Here is a 17,608-nt window from a genome sequence, read left to right as displayed (position 1 = left end):
GAACTAGGAATATTCTGAAAAGAGATTACACGACTCATTAAAAGAGTGACGCAGATAGACATTTCGTGTGTGCCCAGGACAATTAGACATGGAAGCAAGGGGGCGGTGCTGTGTCTATATACAGAGAATGTTATTCCAAGCTCGTATCCCGATAGCCAAGCACTGGATAGAACATAACCCGCCCACAAGCCGGGAATATATTAATAGATTGAATAACATCTTGCGGTATGAAAGAGGACTAGACATGAAAAGGAAATGTCCACATAAGTTTGGGTCTATTTGGATGGGCTGGTTAACTGACCCAAGCTTGGCATCACGGGCGCTTGCGGAAGACTGTCTTAGGGACCAAACCTCTGGGATTGGGAGGCTGCAGTAACCTTTGCCTGGTGAAGTAAGGGTGAAAGGGGGTGTTTTAAGAGTCTGTAAAAGAGGGCCTTGAAGCAACAGTAGAGATATTGGATGGGTTCTACATATAGCAGGAATGTAAGGACTCAATTTACAGGGATGGTTGTCTCACCGTTTAATTATAGAGGGGTGGGAGGGAGTTTAGGGTTGTTGGTGTATTAATATTAGATCCAGTGTAAAGTCTGATCTCCAAATATGAAAAAAAAAAATTATTAGTGTGTAGCAGGAAAACAAAAATGCAATATATTGTATTATGTAAAACATGAACATGCTGATATATTTATTGTTCCAATGCTGTACTCTCAAATAATTACACTGAAAAAAAAAAAAAAGGAATGAAACCAGCTACTCATCAAACAAGTTAGGGTACTTTCACACTAGTGTTTTTCTTTTCCGGCATAGAGTTCTGTCACAGGGGCTCAATACCGGAAAAAAACTGATCAGTATTATCCCCATGCATTCTGAATGGAGAGAAATCCGGTCAGGATGCATCAGGATGTCTTTAGTTCAGTCATTTTGACTGATCAGGCAAAAGATAAAACCGTAGCATGCTACGGTTTTATCTCTGGTGAAAAAAGACTTGGCGTTTTTCCCCATAGGAATGTATTAGTGCCGGATCCGGCATTCAAAATACTGGAATGCCGGTAAAAATGTGAAAAAAGATACAAGACGGATTCGTCTGGGACGGATCTGTTCTTGCAATGCATTTGTGAGACGGATCCGCATCCGGATGCGTCTCACAAATGCTTTCAGTAACATGCAGATCAGCGGATCCGGCGGGCAGTTCCGACGACGGAACTGCCCGCCGGATCACACTGCCGCAAGTGCGAAAGTAGCCTTAATTCATACATTAAACAGGTGAATGGGACAAGACGTTTTACACGGCTCCTCCTCTAGAAGAGATGATGCAAAAGGTAATTTTGAACAGGAAGTAGTGGTCGCATGAGTGCCGCTATCTCTTCAAACAGGAAGGGTGCTGGACCCCAATCTGATATTGATCACCTATCTTGTGGATAAGTCATCAATATGCAAAACTCCATGTAGGGAGATTCCTGGGCTTCAAGAACAATACATAATAGTCTAGAGTTTTGAGAAAAAATATACTTGTTCAAAATGACATAATTACCCATAACATACCCAACTCCCATTTTATTGTCACCTAGATTTCTACTTAATTACCATCAGGGCATGTGACAGTCAATAAATTTGATCTAGAAATAATTTTAATAGTTGATTCACTGGAACACGTTTCTGGAAGAATTAAAAAGGGGTTCTCAGGAATTAATACAATTACGGTAAATTAAAGAAAACACCTTTTATTATTTATGACGGCTCGATTTGGCTTTGAGGAAATACAATGGCCGTCTAAAAGCCGCTTTAAGGTGCATTCACATGTACAGAATAATGGTTTGCCGTTTAGAAAGCGCGATCTGCTGCAGCAAACAATGGCTTAGGTGTCCACATGAACCAGGCTATTACCCGGGGAACAAGCATTTTGCTCATTCATTGGGCAATCAGCGGCACCTTCACACTGCAGATTATCGCTACGGAGCATTCGTGCATCTAGAGGATTATAATAACTACATTTGCGCGCGGTCCAGCGGTCAGATTCTATTGGTCTTTAAAGTTTGCCTTCCTCTTTTCTACAAAAGCGCCCATTCCTTCTTTACGGTCATCAGTAGCAAATGTAGAGTGGAAAAGTCGCTTTTCAAGTCTGTTGCCCTCCGCCAAGGATAATTCAAATGCTCCATTTACAGCTTCTTTTGCCATAGACACAATGAGCTTGGAGTTTTGGGCTATTTTCTCGCCACATAGGATGGCTTCATCCACAACTCTGTCCACTGGGTAGACTTTGCTGACAAGCCCCGCTTCCTTGGCTTCTTGGGCGTTGATGCGGTCACCAGTAAGGATCATTTCCATGGCCAAGGATTTCCCGACAGCCCTTGTGAGTCTTTGGGTACCACCGGCTCCCGGAATGGTTCCAAGCAGGATCTCTGGTTGTCCAAACTGCGCCTTCTCTCCCGCGTAGATAATGTCACACATCATAGCAAGCTCGCATCCTCCGCCAAGGGCATAGCCATTAACAGCGGCAATGACCGGCTTCTTCATGGTAGAGACACGGTTCCACTGGGACAGGAAGCTGCCCCCGTAGCACTCCTGGAAGGTCCGGTTCTGCATCTCTTTTATATCTGCGCCAGCAGCAAAGGCTTTCTCGCTGCCTGTGATGACCACTGCCCCAATCTGAGGATCCTCTTCAAAAGAATCAAGCGCCTGGCGGATCTCCGTCATCAGCCCGTCACATAAGGCATTCAGGGCTTTCGGTCGGTTTAGTTGTATGAAGCCAATACTCTGACTCTGCCCTCTGTGCTCCACCAGAATGTACTGATATGACGGCCCAGCGCTATACCCCCTGAAAAGCGCAGGGTGACCTTGATATCTGGGTACTGCCAGCCGAGAGATCCCCCTGCACAGTGCCGCCGCCATCTTCGTGAAATGTCCCTACCTCCTAACTTCCAGTCGCACCAAAAATGACGTGAGGAGGCGGGCCGGAGTTTTGACGATATGCGCATGCGCAAAGTTTAGGGATGTTCTGTGGTTAGCCGCGCTTGCGCACTGGGTCGTAATCTTTCCCTACCCTAAGGCTGGTGAGGCTCTCCGGCGCATGCGCAGTGTCCCTGTGTCAGCTGAACTCAGCCGTGAGATTTTCCCCCTAAACTGTCCTTTTGCGCATGCGCAGATCGTAAAAACTCCTGACCGCCTTCTACGTCATTTTCGGTGCGACCGGAAGTTAGGAGGTAGGAAAATCTCACGAAGAGGTACTGCCTTTTTCTACTTAGCAACCAGTGAAAACCCGCCCTCGTCTATTGGACCGCGTCAGCTTCTCCAACCTCTATCTTTTTTTCTATTGGTGCAATTATTGACATGCCAGCCAATCATGAGCAGCCACGGTCAAGCTTCCTAGGAAAGCTGGCAGCTGTGCACAGCCAACAAAGTGATTTTCTTCTCTAATGGAACTGACGGCGGCTTCACCATTTACAGCGTAATATCTTCTCTGCCAGCAGCCGCACCTGATGTTGCAGGTAAGGCCCACCCCCCTTGTACCAACGGTAAGTTGGTACATTCCTTGAAGGTAGTGCCCTGCTTGTGGGCGAAACCATTGCAGAAAGAGATGTGAATTTCCTTAGACTATGACAACGTTTCACATTTGTAAAGACGCATATTTGATGTGAATGATAATAGTATTAATATGACCTATACACGGTGTTCTGTATAAACGTCACTATAACCGTGTCTGTGTTCACCCCGCACTGTTGTGCATATGGATCATTCCAACCGGAAGTGAGGTGTCTGTTGACTTAACCTCTTCCTGTTTTGGGCTGTTAGTAACAGCAACAGCTGGAAAGAGCGCAGATCATCTGTCAGTGGCCGGGGTAATGCTCATTATGTCTGCTTAGTGTGGGGGGCGTGGAGGTGCACTTTACTGCACTGCTGTGGCACACATGGGGTGGGCAGTGAGGGGGCATGATGTCATGGGTGGTAATAGAAGCACAGCAGGTGAGCCATGCTGGGGACTGATTGTCAGTAATGCTGACTGTAGTGATAATGGAGGGCACAGAGTAATGACGAATATTGCTTATTCACCTGTGATAACTGGCATCGTGGTAAGCAGTGCAGACACAAGCACCAATGCCTCCACATTGGGGAAGTGATATAGGAGATTGCTGTCTGTGCACTTGCTAGAAGTGTCCTAATACATGTCGGCCCCTTGGCCGAGCAGACCACGTAGGGGGAGATTTCCAAGCCTGGTGCCCCCGGGTAATGTGCAGCTCGCTCCTCGACATGGTGCACGCCAAGAAAACCGGCGTCAGCTCCTGTGTTAACGCAGCGTTTAAAGGGCTTGTCCAGGATAAGAAGAACATGGCTGCTTTCTGACTAAAAGAGCGCCACACCTATCCATTGGTTGTGTCTGGTATTGCAGCTGATCACGCACAACCAGTGGACAGCGGTGGTGCTGTTTTTGAAAGAAAGCAGCCATGTTTTTCGTATCCTGGACAAGCCCTTTAATTACATATTTTTTAATGCAGAAAACGGCCACGTACCGTGAATCTCCATTATTAGGCTGAATGGTAAATGTGATTGACTTCTGCACACGTTGCAGTGCTGATAAGTGGTCGTTTTTTGCATCTGCATTGATCGTTGTCTGCCAATAGGTTTCTTTTTTGAATATTCTGATGCAGTTTGTGTGATTTATTTATCTTCATGGGTTTTATCTCTATGGAACTGATTTTGCTGTGGATAGTGGCTTTTCCTCCTTTTATATGAATTGTGGTAACATTTTGTGACATTGTTGCGACATTTGCATCAAATGCTTTCTTGTTATTGTTTACGTTTTATGTTTCTGATGACGTAATATCACTTTTAAAGTGGACCTGACGCCTCTCCTGACACGTCTGTTTTATTAACTACTTGTATTCCCCATGTAATAATGATTCTGGAGCATCTATTCTTATAACTCTTTGTTGTGCCATTCCTCTTTTACTCCTGCTTGAAGTTTAAGAATAAAGGTAACTAGTGATTGTTACCAGTTTGGAGTGTGTCAGCACTGATAGTGTCAGACTGTTCAGGGACACGCCCTCAACTGGTAACAATGGACCTTTAGGGCCCTTGCACACGACCGTATGCCCACTGAGATATACGGCCCGTGAGCGGCATTGATCATGCACTCCCGTGCGCACGATCAATGCCGCTCCGGGACATATGGACCATATGTCTCGGAGGGCATACGGTAGTGTGCAAGGGCTCTTATTCATAAACTTCTGGCATGAATAATAGAGGAATGGCACAACACAGAGTTACAAGAACAGATGTTCCAGAATTCTCGTTTCATGTAGAAAACAGACATTTTGGGACTGGTGACAGGTCCTCTTTAAAGGGAAAAGCTGTCACCAGGCGCTATCCGAGGGCTGCATAAAGTAGTAACGGTCACCCTGGTTATAGTCTTGGGTCACCAATCAATAGGCAGTCGTTTTCATAAAACCGCAGTTTATCTGGTGCAGCGGGAGAGGAGCGATGTGCACGTCTGTCAGCTTTGTCTCTGCGCACAGTAAAATGGAGAAAGAGGCCAGACCCTGTCACGTATGAACGCGAGGACGTGTGCTGCATCTAGTAAAATGTTATTGGATGGAAATGGCAAGAAAATAATAGACAAGACACTGCTACAATAAGGGTCTGTTAGGGCTCATTCAGATGGTCATATGCTATATGTAAAAATGCAGATCCGTTTTTTTTGCGGATTAGATGCTGACCCATTCACTTCTATGGGGGTCCTTTTCTATTCCACGGTTCCGCAAAACAAATGAAACATGTCCTATACTTGTCTGTGAAAATTGGGACATGGCCCCATTGAAGTCTATAGGTCTGCAAAAGTACTGAATGCTATCCGTTGTTTGCGGATCAGCAAAAAAACGGATAGCATTCAGTATTTTTGCAGACAACATACGGCCGTCTGAATGAGCCCTTATACTGCTGTCAGAAGGCAGATTATAGTGACAGGTCCTGGATTATTCCTACTGCAGCTCAGTCAGATAATCTACCACAGGAACAGATTCTGGCTTCTCAGGGCTCATGCACATGACCGTATGTATTTTGTGGTCCACAAAACACGGATCCGCAAAAAAAGGATGACTTCTGTACGACGTCTGTGTTTTATCATAATTTATGTTTTGAGGATCCATTGTAACAATGCCTGTCCTTGTCCACAAAACGGACAAGAATAGGACCTGCTCTATTTATTTTTTATTTTTTCCGGAACGGACTTGCGGACATATGGAAACGGAATGCACACAGTCATTTCCGTTATTTGCAGACCCATTAAAGTGAATGATTCTACATATGGGTTGCAAAAAAGCGGAACAGACATGGAAAGAAGATACGGTCGTGTGTTCACTCTGGGAAACGCGCTTTATGTGCGAGCATTGTTTTCCAGCCTGAACTCTGCTCCAGTGACAGGACCTGACAGCGTTACAGCGATTTATAATGCTGTGTGTCCCTGCCCGACATAGACTGTAATGAATTGTACTGACAAAATACCTATGTTGTATGTTGGGCATGGACACACAGCATTATAACTCATAGTACTGTGAAATAATGCTGCCCAAAATGCTCTTTTTCTGGTATATTTCATATATAATTTCTGTAATAACTGTACTTGGTGGAATGTAGTTGATGAGGAGATTGTACGAAGCGAAATATAGCAAATCAAGCGTGACGTGGTTAGATGTGGAGTCCCAGATGTATCCTGCAGGTGCCAGGACCTCCTGCATTGGTGAAACCAGCCCTATCGTAGCACACTGCCGGCTGCCCACGCAGATGCCATATGGCGCCCCGCTGTCCCTTCTATGTCTTGATGTCGTGGCGTCTTTTGCTGTATGACTTATAAATGTTGGGTTTATTTCCCAGTGTGCTGTGATGCCGACCGCTGTGTATTTCAGGGCTCTGGAGATGCCCATCAAAAAGCTGATTTTTCCAGGTTGCGTTGCACCCAGCTTCTCCTGGCAGCATAGGAAATGGAGTGTAACATGGTGGCCATTGAGATGAATGTAATACATGGGTAGCTTGAGTCCTTCTCTGGCTCATAGTCACGGGGGCTTTGCACTTAGAGGCTCAGCACTCTGCAACCGCTACGCCCTTAGGGCCAGGCAGTGTAAACGTGATCATGTCTGGCCCTCTCAATAAAAGTGCAGAGGGCGTGGCAGAGAGAGCAGAGCAACTAGGTGTAACGGCAACGCCCCCGTTGCTCCTAGAGCCTCATTTGCATAGATTAAAACATTTTTCTCAGCAATGCGGACACATATGAACATGGGAGCAACACAGATGCCTTCAGCTGCCAAGTGCACATGTAACAGGTCAGCCAGTGTCATAGGTACAGAGCTGCTGACAGATGCCCTTTATGTGCACAGCCCATTTAGTGTTCTCCTGTGCTGAATGAAATTGTGACACCTGACCAAAAACCATATGGTTTGCACCACTGTTACTGGCGGCATGGCTTACGACCAGTGCCATTCAGCACATGAGCTTATTCTTAATACCCAAATATAATGGCTCTTGGACATGTGAACACGTCTGCACATGGATGCAGCATCCAGGACACGCTGGATGGGGTGTCTATCAGTAAGCTGCCCCGTTCCTGCCTCCTGACAGTACGGCTTTCATTCCATATTCATCTCTAGGGCCCGGCAAAGCGTATTCCTAGCACTGGACAGGTCGAATGTGCAGGATTCCAGCCGGTGGCAGTGACGTGGTTCACCTTGTGCACATACCCAGATTACTTCCATAAATGAGTCTGTCAACATGGAACGTGTTTGGTATATGTATTGTGTAACCTGCAAAGTACATAAAGTGTTACTCTTCTCCTTCTGTACAGGGTCCCTCCCCGCCCTTGAGCGCCAAGATGAGGACAGCAGTGATGACGGGTGCCAGCCTGGCACTTACAGCTGCGGTGGTGGCTCACGCTTATTACCTCAAGCACCAGTTCTACCCAACAGTTGTTTATCTCACCAAGTCCAGTCCCAGTATGGCTGTAAGTAAATGCAATGGAATAATCGTGGGTATAGCAGTAGGAAAAAGCTATGAGAATAGCGCTATTCGTCTAATGATTTGTATTTGGGCTCATGCACACAGCCATTCCGTGCATTGGGGGGCGCAATTGGCGGTCCATAATGTACGGGCAACATCCGTGCAGCTGCCGTGACGGATCCAGGCCCATTGGGTCCGTGATCCTTCCGCACTGCAAAACAATAGAACATGTTCAAGTGAATGGGTTTGCATTCGTAATGCGGGGTGCAAACGGCCGGTGCCCACATATTGCGGACCCACAATGCGGCACGGCCGTGTGCATGAGCCCTTATGCTGTTTATTGAATTTCTGGCAATTACATAGAGGAGGGGTATTTACTGTGTTCACATCACAATTTTGGTTGCCAAAGTGTAGTAGACTCTGCTTTTCGATCCCGCAGAGTCCAGCAAAAAAACAAAAACATATCCGTTAAATGGTATGATTATTTTTTTTTAAGATGGCGGGGATGTCTCTGTCTTTTGTCTGAGGCATGTGTATATGTTGAACGTGGGACAAAAATGTCATGCAAACTAGGGGTGGGCGATATGGCCTAAAATCTATATTGCGATATAATTTTAAGCATGTGCGATATGCGATATATATTGTTTTCTATATTGGGGGGGGGGGGGGGGTGTTTAAATTTTTTTTTTTTTAACTTTTTATTTATTAACTATTGGCCTCATTAAGGGCTAGAACCCTTGTCATATTCACCCTAATAGAGCTCTACACTTTACACTCTCCCTGCTGCCCTGTGCATAGTACACACAACAGCAGGGAGCTGACCATGGCGCCAGCCTCTCATGTGCTCCCCCCAGCCTCTGATCTGCCCCCCTTCCCCAGCCTCTGATCTGCCCCCCTTCCCCAGCCTCTGATCTGCCCCCCTTCCCCAGCCTCTGATCTGCCCCCCTTCCCCAGCCTCTGATCTGCCCCCCTTCCCCAGCCTCTGATCTGCCCCCCTTCCCCAGCCTCTGATCTGCCCCCCTTCCCCAGCCTCTGATCTGCCCCCCTTCCCCAGCCTCTGATCTGCCCCCCTTCCCCAGCCTCTGATATGGCCCCCCTTCCCCAGCCTCTGATATGTCCCCCTTCCCCAGCCTCTGATATGTCCCCCTTCCCCAGCCTCTGATATGTCCCCCTTCCCCAGCCTCTGATATGTCCCCCTTCCCCAGCCTCTGATATGTCCCCCTTCCCCAGCCTCTGATATGTCCCCCTTCCCCAGCCTCTGATATGTCCCCCTTCCCCAGCCTCTGATATGTCCCCCTTCCCCAGCCTCTGATATGTCCCCCTTCCCCAGCCTCTGATATGTCCCCCTTCCCCAGCCTCTGATCTTCTCCCCCTGCCTCTGATATGTCCCCTCTGCTAACGCAACGCATTAATCATTGGTGGCAGTGGCCACAGGGTCCCCCTCCTCCCCCCCATCATTGGTGGCAGTTTGCCATTCCGATCGGAGCCCCAGCAGTGTAATGCTGGGGCTCCGATCGGTTACCATGGCAGCCAGGAGTCACGCTGCTGAAGTCCTGGCTGCCATGGTATGTTAGTGAGCAGAGAGCAGCGCATTATACTCACGTGCGCTGTGGCCGCCGGTCGCTCCTTCTCATAGGTCTGTGCGGCGCATTGCTAATGCTGTAAGCATTAGCAATCCGCCGCACAGACAGAAGAAGCAGCGACCGGCGGCCACAGCGCACGTGAGTATAATGCGCTGCTCTCTGCTCACTAACATACCATGGCAGCCAGGACTTCAGCAGCGTGACTCCTGGCTGCCATGGTAACCGATCGGAGCCCCAGCATTACACTGCTGGGGCTCCGATCGGAACGGCAAACTGCCACCAATGATGGGGGGGAGGAGGGGGACCCTGTGGGATATGGCCGGCACATTCATTGGTAGTGCAGTGGCCACAGTCCCTCCCCCTCCTCCTCCTACTCTGTCCTCATTGGTTTTCAGCGGCAGCCGCGCACAGTGGGGAGGGAGGGACTCCCTCCGCTGTGCCGGCTCAGGAGAAAATGATCATATCGCGGTCCGGCGATATAGGCGATATGGCGAAAATCCATATCGTGGCCCAAATGCATATCACATATCGCCTATATCGCCTATACCGTTCACCCCTAATGCAAACACAACTTTAGCAACACCGTGCAAGTCACAATGCACATAGCAAAAATTATATTAAAGGGATATCCCAGTTTCAACCGATAAAGCTAAAGTGGTCAGATATTTTAGAGGGATGTCGCCCCAGTGCTATTCCCCGACCCACAGTCCGGTAAATGTGGACGCAAACAGCATAGAATCCATATTCACAATTTTTGTGGACCACCACCAACATTATCCATAGACATCCTAAGGAGGCCAGACATTTCTCCATGGATAATATGAGATACATATGTATACATCATTGCACACAATGAAAAGAAATATGGAGCAGGGGTTTTATGTAGTAGCATTTTTTATTTTATTTTTAATGTTGTATGCATCTGCATTTGCTAGACTGAGCTGGACCCGCAGCGGGGTTCATGCTTATCTGGTCCCTGCAGCTGGATTCTGGCTGCAACATTATGTTGACAGGCATCATGTGACCACTGCAACCAATCACTGGCCACAGCGATGACCTGTCACCCATGCGGCATGTCACTGGATCACGTGCTGCATTGGTGACGGGTCACTGCTGTGACCGGTGTTTGGCTGCAGCGGTCACATGAAGCAGTCGACCGTATGTTGATTCCCAGAGCGGCCGTGAAGTGATGCATCTGGGATCCGGTAAGTACGAGCCCTACTGCGGGTCCAACCATCTTGAAGAGGTCTGTCAAATTTTAGTCTTTGATAACCCCTTTACTAGTTACTACACTGTCATCTAGTCCGCACAGCTTCCATAGAGGTTGTTATCCAGCCTTACTAGGCCCCTATGGTGTACACTTGTATTGATATGTTGTGATACATGCTTGCTTCCATGTTGATGTATATTTGTTTTCGATTTGCCATTTAGGAAATGGATAGTATTTGTATTAATTTGGGGTTTTCTCTTTTGCCTCAGGTGCTTTATATACAAGCGTTTGTCCTAGTCTTCCTCCTAGGAAAGTTCATGGGCAAGGTATTTTTTGGTCAGTTGAGAGCAGCTGAGATGGAGGTAAGATGTGTGGCTGGGATTGGGGTCACTTATTAAGATTTTGTGAAGATCCAGTAACTGTTAAGGTGGACTATTTGTACCCACACCAGTTCTCAGATGGGATTCAGGCAATTGCTTTATAATATTGATTGCAGTCATACCCGCAGGCCATTCATTACTTTGGAATGACCAGTTTGGGTCCCTTACAAGGAGCTACTGTAGTTAGATGTGGTTAGTTTAATCATATCACACCCCCTCCAAAGGCTGGTCAGGTGGCACAAAGAACTGCCATGGGTCTGGTGATCCAAACTTCCAGTGTCATAATGCGAGTGTCTGCTGTGTGAAACATCAGGCACCCAGTATCTATGGCGCCCGCTCCGCTCCAGAATACATGTCGGGATGGGATTAAAGTGAACCTGATGCCATGAAATGCAATCTGCAGGCAGCGTGTTATAGAGCAGGAGTAGCTGAGCAGATTGACCTATAGGTTTGTAGGAAAACATTCAGTAAAATGTGTAATTAATACATTAAAATTTCTGCTCTTTCTGAGCTCAGTTGCCCAATTGGGCCTTCTTATCAGTGATTGATAGCCATCCTTGTATAAGGCTACATTCACACTGGCGTTTTTGCTTTCCGTTTGTGAGATCCGTTCAGGGCTCTCTCAAGCGTCCAAAATGGATCAATTTTGCCCTAATGCATTCTGAATGGAAAAGGATCCGCTCAGAATGCATCAGTTTGCCTCTGTTCCGCCTCTGACGGTGGACACCAAAACGCTGCTTGTAGCGTTTTGGTGTCTGTCTGACGAAACTGAGCCAAACAAATCCATCCTGACACACAATGTAAGTCATTGGGGATCCGTTTTCTATGACGCAATCTGGCACAATACAAAATGGATCTGTCCTCCATTGACTTTCAAACGCCAGTGTGAAAGTAGCCTAAGGCCTCTTTCACACGGGCGAGATTTCTGCGCGGGTGCAATGCGTGAGGTGAACACATTGCACCCGCACTGAATCCGGACCCATTCATTTCTATGGGGCTGTGCACATGAGCGGTGATTTTCACGCATCAGTTGTGCATTGCATGAAAATCGCAGCATGTTCTATTTTGTGCGTTTTTTCATGGTTATAAGGGAAAATAAGAGCTTTCTTAATTCAGAATGCTAAGTAAAATAGTGATGGAGGGGTTAAAAAAAAATATTATAATTTAACTCGCCTTAATCCAATTGTTCGCCCAGCCCAGCTTCTCTTCTTTCTTCTTTGAGGAAAAGGACCTGTGGTGACGTAGACGTCACCACAGGTCCTTTTCCTCAAAGAAGAAGAAAAGAGAAGCCGGGCTGCGTGAACAAGTGGATTAAGGTGAGTTAAATTATTATTATTTATTTTTTAACCCCTCCATCACTATTTTACTTAGCATTCTGTATTTAGAAAGCTCTTATTTTCCCTTTATAACCATGTTATAAGGGAAAATAATACAATCTACACAACACCTAACCTAAACCCAAACTTCTGTGAAGAGATTCGGGTTTGGGTACCAAACATACCGCTTTTTTTTTTTTTTTTTTTTCTCACGCGTGTGCAAAACACATTAAAATGTTTTGCACTTGCGCAAAAAAATTGTGCATTTTCCCACGACTCGCACGCGACGCCCGTGTGAAAGAGTCCTAAGTGTGTTGTGTACACATAGCTGTCAGTCACTGATAGGACTGCCTACTTGAGAGCAGAGATTTAAATCAATAAATTACACGTTCTAATGAACCTTTTACCATAAAACATCAATCTGCTCAGCTCTTCCTGCTCTATAATATGCTGCCTGCAGTTTGCACTGCATTTTATAGTGACAGGCATTGCCTCACAGGCGAGCATACCCCCTGCCACTCCTTTTTAACGTCTGGGGGGCTGACGAAATAGCCACTGTACTGAGATGCACGCAGAAGACCCTTATACATTGAATAGAGCAGCAGTGTACATTTGAGATCTTTGCTCTTTATCTCCTCCTCACTGTATACGTGTAGTAAGGGGTGTGGGGTTTCCACATCCCATTCTAGTGATTAGTGGGGGTCCCAGACAAGTGACCCCCCCCCCCCCCTCAGCAATCCTACATTTATTACCTATCCTATCCTGTGGTTAGGTGATAAATGTCCCTTCTAGGAAGTCTCTCTATTACAGCCGGTACTTTCTAAACTGAGCTTTATTGTTCCAAGGCGCTATCCTCTCCCTAGAAAGAATGCTTTTAACCAAGCAGAAGCTCAAGTCTGAGGATTGTAGTATGTACATTACCTAACAACCTACCAGTGCTTATACAGAAGATCCCCACGAGGTTTTAAGTGATGTTTCTACCTTAGTAATCATTTTTAACGCTTTTACAGAAAAATTAAAACCAAAATGAAGCCACAAGTACACGTTTTGTTATAAATTCCTACTGTTTTGTGAAGCAGATTATTAATAAAGACTAACTGGAAAATGGCAGATTCTTTTTATTTATTTAAAATTTAGACTTCTGCGTCACGAGTATACATCTCCTATTCGTGCCTATGTGTCTCCATGGTTACAAACATAAAGCAAATTCTGGGTACAATTTGATCCTGAAGTCACACTGCTCTCCGTATGTCGCCTACATCATGTATAATAGCAAGGAGTAGGGGGGAGATGGGAGTATAACTGCACAATCAGACACCACAAGATTTGTTTGGGGTCCTTAACCATAGAGACACATATGTCAGTACAGGAGCTGTAGACACAAAACGATAGGTATATAAAATTGCTTCTCTTTTTGCTTTATAAGCATTGAAGGTATAATAAAAGGCACTTAAGGTATGAATTATTCATGCACCGATGGTCATTTCAGTTGTACTGATATTGGGGGGGGGGGGGGGGGTTACTATTTCTCCTCGTGGAGGCTGCCTACTAGGCATACAGAGTATTGTAGGCCTTGCAGAGCTCCTCTGGGAAAAAAAAGGTGTTCAAATTTGCTATTTTTCCAAAAAGAAAAGATTCTGCCTCTGGTGCCACCCATTGGAAGATGCGTATCCTATAAGTCAATATTAGTCCTTTTAAACAGGCCTTGAGACATTAGTTAGGATTATAGCTAAGCCAGAACCTCATCTGCAGACAGCCGTTGCGGAGCAGAGAGAGAGAACTGGCTTCACTAATATCTCAAGGCCTGTTGAGATAGCTACTTTCCAGCAGGTGGCACCAGAGGCAAAGCTTTCTTTTCTTTTTAGAAAGCGCTAACTTGCCTAGTGGTCATTGATTGTTACAGACTTCTGTCTTGCCTGTCATATACAACCATCAGAGCTATTATTAATACAGTCTTCTGTGTCGTCCTGCCCTCAGCACCTCCTGGAGCGCTCGTGGTATGCAGTCACAGAGACCTGTCTGGCTTTCACTGTCTTCAGGGATGACTTCAGCCCACGTTTTGTGGCCCTCTTCACACTCCTACTGTTTTTAAAGTGTTTCCATTGGTTGGCTGAGGACCGTGTTGATTTTGTAAGAATTTTTCTTATTTTTCCATACTTTTACAGCGCTAAAGGAATAGTATTATGACATTGTGTAGATCTCTTTCATAAAAGCAGCTTTCATGTTTCATTTTAAAAGTTGAAGGGAATCTGGCATATAGCTGGCCATACACATTAGATGTTGACCGACTATCTAGATTGTATGGCGTCCTCCCGACTTTTACCTGACAGCTGATGTTGTGGGGAGATAAGGATTGGGCATGTTGGATTTCAGCTGCCTGGCAGCACAATTGTATAAGCATTGCCATGAATTTTTTTTTCCCAATAATTGGCCTCTGTATAGGTCAACCGTGTCTAATCGGTGGGGGGTCCGACACCACAAGGCACTTGTGATGGCTGTGTCTTTCTCGCAGCTTCCCAAGCACAGCGTAGTACATTGTATAGTGGCTGTGCTTGGTATCGCGGATCAGCCCCATTCAATTCAATGGGACTGAGCTGCGCTTAGGCCACGTGACAAATGTATATTACGTCGCTGGCCTAGGGTAAGCCATGAGAAGGCCACGGTGCTCCAGGAGTGGCAGTTCCTTCTCAAACAGCTGATCGGGGACAGTTCTGGGTAATCGGATCCTCATCGTTTGGGAAGAGTCGTGAGGCCCCCATACGTTAGATGGTTGACCAGTCCCAGTGCAGTTGGTGGGTTCAGCCAACATAAATGTAATATGGGTTGCCCGACTGCCTATCCAGGTAATCCTTTTCTTGGATCATGGGGGAATCGATGTAGAAAATATTTCTGGAGATTTCTGCTGTCAGGGACTTTATAGTAACCACCTGCGCACAGCAGCATAAGATCATTGGAAGGTATTAACGATATTTATATTTGTGTAATACAGATGGAGCGCAGTCCGAACATTTCCTGGTTATTTCATTTCCGTATTCTTGGTAAGCGATGATATATATATATATATATATATCAACCTGCTGCAAGTTTGTCATTTGTTAAGCCCTTAACAGGGTTGTTCAGCTGATAATCTCTTTTAAATTTGACCAGTACCTACTCGGCTCCCTTTCGGCGCTGAAGGCCCAGTCTGCGCTGTAAACTTAATGACAAGGTCACCTGCGCCTCTTCGGCCAATCACCGGCCTCAACAGTAACGCATTCCCAAGAGCCATGTCACTGCTGATTTGGCCACAACGGCTCATATGACCCCATCAGGAAGTTTACGGCCTAAAGACCAGAAGGAGCACAGATCAGGCACTGGGACGGAGAAGGAGGGAGCAGAGTGTGTTGTTTTGTTTTTTTTTTGTTTTTTTTTGTTTGTTGTTATGGTAGAATGCAGTACTGGGCAAATTTAAAGGGGCTATATGGCTGGACAACCCCTTTTAAAGGAGGCTTTTTGAGAAGACTTCCCTAGCGTGGCCAGACCTTCGGAGGGAGTCATACTTGCCTGATCTGTGCTGATGGGTCCCCGCTCCATGGCTCCCCCAGGTCGCCGCTGCCAATCTCCGTGTCAACAGACACATGGGGTACACGGCATCTCTGCGACAAGTCATTGGCTGTAGCAGCCACATGACCTGCTGGATCAAACTGCATGTTGACTTGGGGAGACCTGAGAGCCTGGGGGGAAGGAAGGTGCCAGAACCCATGAGGATCAAGTAAGTCTGATTCCCTCGGCAGGTCTAGCCATGCTGGTGGGCCTGCCCGAGAAGCCCTCAGGGGTGAACAACCCCCTAAAGAGGACCTGTCTCCTGACATGTGTATGTTAGTAAACAAACAGTATTCCACTTAAAATAACAATTCTGGAGCATAGATATTTTTAGAACTGTCTTGTGCTGTTCGTCTATTACTCCTTCTGGAAATGCGTGAATAAACAGGTCAACTATCACAGTCTGACACTGTCCCTACAGATTGTGATGCCGTCCTCTCAGTTCTGACAATGTCAGACTGTGTAGGGGCATAGTTCTGACCAGCTATCCGTGTTCTCATACATTTCCAGGAGGAATAACAGAGGAGCAGTACAACAGTTCTAAAATGAAATGCATTCCAGAAGAGCAGACAGGCTCTCTTTAAACTGTAAGTTTTCCTGCAGAGTATTAGCGCATTGTATGTCTTGTCTTTGCATGGCTGAGTGCTTGTGTTACTGGTGTGTAGTTGTTCAGTATCACTTCCTCTCTGTATCGGCCGTTATGTTTTGCATACAGCTGGCTTCACTAGCTCCGTGCCAAGGTTGAGCTGTCAAATGTCGCCATTACATGGGTATTACATCACATAGTATTATTAGTTTTCAGTTTTTTTTATACTATCTGTACTATAAGTGCTCACCATGTGTTTATTCCTTCCTAGCACTGCTGCTCCTGCTGGGTGTGCTGGCATGTTCTCTTTGTGTCTCACGCTTACCACAGTTTGGTCACCAGAGGGGCCTCCGTGCAGCTGGTATTTGGATTTGAGGTAAGAAACCAGTCCTTGTAATCAGATATACACATGCGCCATCTCAGGAGGGAATTCAACATACATCTTGACACCTGCAAGAAGGGTTCCCCATGTAAGAGTCTCTCCGATCCCTACACTGTAATGAGATATCAGTAGTAGGCAGCAAAACATTATGGATGGTGGTGGTCTGACCTCTGGGACCCCCACGCATCACAAAATTATTTTGGAACATCACTGTGCAGGTAAAATCTCTGGGTGAGCTGCAGCTCTAAACTAGTATTCATTGCTGTGGATTTCTACTATTTAAGGGTCCATTCACATGACCGTATTTTCAAATAAATGCGGATCGAATGTGGACCCATTCATTTCAGTGGGGCCACAAAAGAAACACAGTGTGCTTTCAGTATACATATGTCTGTTCCGCAGGTCAGAAAAAAAAAAAAAAATAGAACATGTTCTTTTCTTGTCCCATCTGGATATTTATGAAGGTCCAGATGGGTGTCACTAGTTGGGGGGAGTGTCCCTGCAGAGTCTGCCATTATCTATTTAGTGCTGCTAGTGTCGGACTGGGCAGGGACACACCTCAACTGCTAACACCCATCTGGACCTTTAT

General features: G+C 46.2%; 2 protein-coding genes across 2 annotated transcripts; one reads left to right on the top strand and one right to left on the bottom strand.

Moving 5' to 3' along the window:
* Positions 1–1,491: 1,491 nt before the first annotated feature.
* Positions 1,492–2,927, bottom strand: LOC122920496 (enoyl-CoA hydratase, mitochondrial-like). The gene has a single exon (XM_044270033.1). It carries the CDS (start codon positions 2,887–2,889, stop codon positions 2,017–2,019), a length of 873 nt encoding a protein of 290 aa, XP_044125968.1. The 5' UTR covers positions 2,890–2,927; the 3' UTR covers positions 1,492–2,016.
* Positions 2,928–3,299: 372 nt separating this feature from the next.
* Positions 3,300–16,650, top strand: LOC122920993 (E3 ubiquitin-protein ligase synoviolin A-like). The gene is made up of 6 exons (XM_044270860.1): positions 3,300–3,485; positions 7,829–7,984; positions 11,043–11,135; positions 14,447–14,599; positions 15,459–15,507; positions 16,562–16,650. Exons 1-6 carry the CDS (start codon positions 3,477–3,479, stop codon positions 16,633–16,635), a joined length of 534 nt encoding a protein of 177 aa, XP_044126795.1. The 5' UTR covers positions 3,300–3,476; the 3' UTR covers positions 16,636–16,650.
* The last annotated feature ends 958 nt before the right edge of the window (positions 16,651–17,608 follow it).

Source organism: Bufo gargarizans, chromosome 10 (genome assembly GCF_014858855.1).
Source record: "Bufo gargarizans isolate SCDJY-AF-19 chromosome 10, ASM1485885v1, whole genome shotgun sequence".
Taxonomy (NCBI): domain Eukaryota; kingdom Metazoa; phylum Chordata; class Amphibia; order Anura; family Bufonidae; genus Bufo; species Bufo gargarizans.
This window is presented reverse-complemented; position numbering and strand designations above follow the sequence as displayed.

Excerpts from the sequence above, each read along its gene's own strand:
- LOC122920496 (XM_044270033.1), bottom strand. The coding sequence starts at position 2,889 with ATGGCGGCGGCACTGTGCAGGGGGATCTCTCGGCTGGCAGTACCCAGA.
- LOC122920993 (XM_044270860.1), top strand. Across the intron at positions 11,136-14,446 it reads TGAGAGCAGCTGAGATGGAG|CACCTCCTGGAGCGCTCGTG; the intron begins GTAAGATGTGTG and ends TCCTGCCCTCAG. Across the intron at positions 14,600-15,458 it reads CTGAGGACCGTGTTGATTTT|ATGGAGCGCAGTCCGAACAT; the intron begins GTAAGAATTTTT and ends TGTGTAATACAG.